General features: G+C 35.5%; 1 protein-coding gene across 1 annotated transcript; it reads left to right on the forward strand.

Annotated features, from left to right (window-relative positions):
- Positions 1-4,451: 4,451 nt before the first annotated feature.
- On the forward strand, positions 4,452-5,561 carry LOC143634498 (uncharacterized). Its single transcript, XM_077102560.1, has 2 exons — positions 4,452-4,935; positions 5,137-5,561. The coding sequence occupies exons 1-2, from the start codon at positions 4,452-4,454 to the stop codon at positions 5,559-5,561; spliced, it is 909 nt and encodes a 302-aa protein (XP_076958675.1).
- Positions 5,562-6,036: the final 475 nt, after the last annotated feature.

Genomic DNA, 6,036 nt, shown 5'->3' on the forward strand with positions numbered 1-6,036 from the left:
ATAAATATTAATAACTAATTCTCGTAATTCAACACTAAGTCTGAAATTTATAAAACCAAATAATCCTAACTAAACTTTTCACAAATGGCAAGTGTACCGATCGCGTGACAGCACAGTCTAATGGAAGTCCGGATGTCGAACACAGAGACACATGAGAATGGCTTAGATAATTAACTCTAATCTAAGTCCTGCCTAAATGATATATTTCTTTATATTATTTATTTAAAACTAACTTTAGTAATTTAACTTAACTAAACATAACGAACTTAACGGGGAAACTTAACGAAACTAACGATAATAAGAAAACGAATCACCTAGGTAAGATGACTTAACGGGTATATGATGGCTTAGGTGCTAACAAGTGGTTGAAACCAGGGTTCTAATGATGGGCTAACACAGATGAGGTCAAGGCAGCTGGGTCCCTACGGTCAGTTTTACCATAAAACCCTAACAACGTATAGATAGATTTTAATTCGTGGTTGTTTATCTACGTACCCTAATAACTTATCACTTGGTCCATGTCTAAGTTACAGATCTCACTAAGGCTCGAGCTATTACAGACCTAGGAAAAGAATGGTAATTCAATAATAAGGACAAAATAACTTAACTTACAAACTAACCAAGTTGACAGCTAGAAAACAGCGCGTGGTCTCGCAACGGGTAACTAAATCAACTAAATCAAAGATATAAGCTAACTACTAAGGTCTTGGTCCAACTCAAAGGGATGATCCTACTGCCCTAAATTATTCAAGAAACACAAACCCTAATGGCACGCGTCTACCACAATCAATCAACACACTCAGTATTAACCGAACTAGCAATTAACGACTACACGAAACAAATTCATGCAATAATCAACTACTTGGGGCTCATGAAACCTAAAATATATCTAATGGCAGCAAGGTTCATGGAATAATATCACAAATTATGAACTTTAAAATAACTAAACAATCAAACACGAAATTAGCACCCGAAAAGTGATAAATCAACCGTTAAACATCAAACCTAGGTGATTCTAACCAATCTAGCCAATAATAATCAATGAACAGTAGAAAATGTATATAAAAGTGATGAACATGTTCATATAAATCTGATTACAAAAGGTTTGAATGATTAAAAACCAAAAACGAACTTAAAATCGTTAAAATATTCAAAATCGACAACCAAAGGATAAAAGATAGATACGTAAGCTTGTCCTCCTTTGTTTCTCCCCTAGAACATGTGTGATGGCTGGAAAGATGATGTAAAATTCGTTCATAGGGTTTATTTTCCTTAAATATATTTCTAAACTTGCTTAAAAAGTGAAAACTAGGTCAAAACCCAAGCCAAAGGACAAAACAGTCGGGCTGCTTGATTTTGGGCAGCATCTTGGACACGAGGGCGCCGTGTAGCGCGACCTTGGACCCCCACCATGGGTCGTGTGGCGCGGGCAAGGCCTTTTTCATCTGTTTCTTTGTTTTCCAGCTCGTTAAAACTCGTATAAGTGTTCCGTCTTCGATACAATCTTCGTTAAGCTTCGTTTCTTCTTCTTAGTTCTCGTTTTTCATGCACTTAACCATGGTACCTACATCAATAAAAAATATGTAACTTTATGCATAAAATAATGGATATTCGTTGAAGGTTAAACGTAAAACAATTGCAACAATGAGGTAAAAAGCAATGTATTTTGCAGCACATCAGGTGATCAGGACTCCGGTCACCACTCAGGCAATCACCACCACTGTTGGACTCTGCTCAGTGTTCAATTTAGGTATTCTTACTTATAACTAAAATTATAATTGTTTATATAAATTCATTCTTAATTTGAAATTGATTATTGACAACTGAATGATTGAGTATGGTTTATTGGATTTTTGGATAATATAAATTGGAAATTGGAATTTATTAGCGATTTAGGGTTAATGTCTAAATTTGAATTGAATAGGGATTTAGGGTGTAAATTGGAATTGAATTTGGGTTTATGGTTTAATTTTTGTTTAGGGAACTTGGTAGATGAGTAAACAAAGTCTTATTAGCAATCTTTTTAAACGACAAAGAAAAGAAAATGATGATACCGGTCTAACACCAACTTCAGCTATTGATAATTTTAGTTCAAATATTGTTGATGATATGCAAGAAAATGAAGATATCGGTCCAAGATCAACTAATGATATGCAAGAAAATAATAATATTGATCCAAATTTCCTTCGACTTCAAGACCTTCAATACACTCAACAATCGATTTGAATGATCTTCCTTCGGATCCTTCTAATAGACCACCTATTGATAGGTATCATCCTAAACAAACAAATGACATAAGTAGAGCGTATCTTGTTAAAGATGTTTTTTTTTCTAAAATGAAGCTTATCAAATCATATTTGCGCAATCGAATGAGTGATAACTATTTGAACAATACTTTAATTTGTGCGGTCGAATGAGAAACACTTGACATAGTAAAAGAAGATGATGTAATGGCTCGATTTCAAGCTTTTATAAACTAAAGAGGAGAAATATGCAGCCCATATGTTTAAACGTATTTATTATTGTGTTTCTATTTTTGTTTAGTTTATATTGTATGAAACGGTAAAAAAATAATTTTGAACGTTAAAACTGACATTTTGTTCTAGATCCGTCATTGCCGTGGCGGTTGTTCACATTTTGCCACACATTTTACTATCGCGGGTGCTAAATGTCACATTTATTTTTAAAAGTATGGCTAAAGGTTTCATATGGTTAAACAATGCCTACGTATATTTCTTTTTGATGTGGTCAAAGATTCTGAACTGTTATAAAATGGCGACATTAGTACATGAAATGTATGGCTAGAAGGTTTTGAATGTTAAATTTGACCTTTAGCCATGTTTTAAGCAGTGTTGCCGGACGTTTTTGAAAAAAAAAATGGTCGTAGTCCATTTTTGACGCAGTAGTAGAAGAGAGAAGATACGGGAAAATAAATCCCCTCATGTTTCCCTTTCTCAATGAGATCGTAAGTTGATGTTACCCTTTTGTATTGTTTCTTTGTCGATGCTAATTCGACACCCATGTGGTGTTTGTCACTTAATACTTGTGATAAGCATATCCTTAAATTGTTACGGTCTCATATTTTGAAAGGGATCGCACGGAAAGAAAATTACAAAGTGGAGATAAGAACAGTGGATGATCACTAATAGTGAATAGTCATTTTTCTTTTGGTTGACTATCGGGTTGGAAAAGTAGCGAGAACGTTATGAGATAGTACATATAACATATAAAAGTTAATCAAATTATAATCATAGGTGATTAGAAATTTAAAAGTAGCTATATAAAATTCAGTGGACTAAAAATACTTTCATAAAAATATATATACACTTGCATGATATTTAAAAATAATAATACGCATTAACTGAACATTTATTATCTTTCTTTTTTTTAAACTTGTAATCTTATACCTTTTGGCTTCTAGCTTCTTGTTAGAGTTATTTCTTTTTATAAAACATGCCATCGCCTTGAAAATAAAAACAACCTACATATTTATTAGTTTAGTTTCTATCCGATAAAAATGATCGAGTTAATATGTCTAATTTAACGTTAAGACAGAAAAGATATCAGTGATGCGTTTGTTGAAGATAAAGTTTGAGTGTCCCTCCCGTAAAATGATCAAACTTTGAAATTATACATAATGGTCATCTGTGGATATAAATATTATTTCAAAATTCTCGAACTTGCATAAGTCAGATTTTGCTCCGACCACTAATTAATGGCCTGTCAACTTTGTTTTTGGCCATTACATTCGTCGGTTATTAGTTATGTCTTGGAACTTCTAAGACAAAGAAAACACTACTAATTCTCTTGTTCAATACCGTAAATAAACACATAATTAACTCATACGTGGTAAGTGGTTGATATATCCTAGGAAACAAACATGGATAAATCTATTCCAAGGAATCGTGCAACCTTGTTCTGTTCAATTGCTACTTCTTAGTCTTATATGCTTTATTTATGTTTTCTTTCTATTATATTTTAATATCGTAATTTATCAATTTATTATAAGTAACATTTCCCCTGTTGACACCAAAATAGAAGTTAAAATACTGTGAATTGTATTTTAGAAAGAACTTTAAAACGATATAAAGTCAACTTTAAACGAAATTGTATTGGCCAGGAAGAACATCACTTATATAAACCATACAAACTTTCAGACGAAAAATAATTGCATCAATCCTTGATAGAAACGAGGCCGAAAGAGAAGTTTAGACTCCTCGCTATGGGACGCCCATGGCTGAGGTGGTGGGCGTCGAAGGGCGCAGAACACCGCCGTGGGACTCCGTCAAACCAGGGGCGCGGATGGAAAGATTGTTCAAATCGCCGGCGCGGAAGCTCAAATTTGTGGGCCCCTTCCCCTTTCCAACGGCTATTTGACCGTTTGATATATATATATATATATATATCAAACTAAACAATACCATCCCAATTTTTATAATTTTCTCGCAAAAATGTCTTCCGATTCATCTTCGACACCCGACTACTACCTTGATCCCGACGTTATTTCAGACTTCGATTCGGGGGATGAGGTAATATTTAGTGCTATTCTAGATGCTGCCCGAGTCTTAGTCGAGCATTGCGAAAGCTCACAACCGCTAACAAGACGTCCTCATCGACAACGGGATCGTGTCGGTGCTCATGAAAGGTTGATGCAAGATTATTTTTCGCCGGACGCGACTTTTGATGCGGAACAATTCCGGCGGCGTTTTCGGATGACTCGCCAACTTTTTTTACGAATTGTTGGTGATTTAGAACGCGATTATGATTTTTCCAACAACTGGATGACGCGAGAGGTAAGCCCGGTTATTCTCTGTTTCAAAAAATGCATGGCGGAGATTCGTCAACTCGCGTACGGGACCAAGAGCGACGCCATGGAAGAGTATTTACAAATGTCGGATACAATGGCTCGTGAAGCCCTTCACACGTTCTGCGAATGTGATTATTATCATTTTTTAATATGTATTTATAAATCCTCTCATTTTAATTGCAAAGTTAATAAACTGACTTTAAAAATTTAGTATTAGGTATTCCTCAACTATATTATAAAAAATATTTGAGGAAACCGACTCAAGCTAACATACAAAAAATATACGAGGTGCATGAACAGAGGCACGATTTTCCTGGGATGCTTGGTAGTCTTGATTGCACACATTGGGCTTTGGGAAGCTTGCCCAGTTGCTTGGCAAGGTCAATATCATCGGGGTGATCATGATGGACCAACAGTTATCCTTGAGGCTGCTGCATCATTTGATCTTTGGATATGGCATGCTTTCTTTGGGATGCCCGGTGCAAACAATGATATAGCTGTGATAAATGCGTCTCCTCTTTTCGACCGTCTCGTAAACGGGGTTGGACCCGACACCTCATTTTCCACTAATGGTGTCAACTACGAATACGGATATTATTTAGTCGATGGCATTTATCCGGATTGGGCAACGTTGGTCATAGCGTTACGTGTCCGACTGATGATAAACGAAAATATTACAAAAAAAACACGAGTCGGCCAGAAAGGACATCGAAAGGGCATTCGGGGTATTAAAGAAATGTTGGTCTATAGTTAGACATCCGGCTCGTAATCTGCACATGGATAAGTTAAGAAATGATGTATACTTGTATTATCTTGCATAATATGATACTGGAGGACTCGGGTAGAGCAATATGTCAAGGCGAGTACGACGATGCGCCGGATCCGATGACAACATTAAACGAAGATGAGAGATTTGCTATTTTATTAAGAACACGAAAAAAAACGAATTTCAATCTTCGAGCGGATTTGGTTGAACATATTTGGAGAAACAAACAACAAAACGACAACGACGACTAAAATTAGTTGATTTTTTTATGTATATTTTTTTAATTTTAATTTAGTTTGTATTTGATAATTATTGTATTTAATAAATTTGTTAGTTTATTAAAATAAAAAAAAATTAAGGGGCTTCGAAGCCCCCACACCATTGAGGGGCATCTTTGGGGTGGGGCTTTGAAGCCCCCAGTGCACATATGACGCTAACGTGGCACTGAGGAGGGGCTTTGATA

The sequence above is a fragment of the Bidens hawaiensis genome, unplaced genomic scaffold, assembly GCF_021521415.1.
Source record: "Bidens hawaiensis isolate Kalapana, Puna unplaced genomic scaffold, B.hawaiensis_p1.1 tig00007072_1, whole genome shotgun sequence".
Lineage (NCBI taxonomy): Eukaryota > Viridiplantae > Streptophyta > Magnoliopsida > Asterales > Asteraceae > Bidens > Bidens hawaiensis.

Excerpts from the sequence above, each read along its gene's own strand:
- LOC143634498 (XM_077102560.1), top strand. The coding sequence starts at position 4,452 with ATGTCTTCCGATTCATCTTCGACACCCGACTACTACCTTGATCCCGAC. Across the intron at positions 4,936-5,136 it reads CCTTCACACGTTCTGCGAAT|TCTTGATTGCACACATTGGG; the intron begins GTGATTATTATC and ends GATGCTTGGTAG.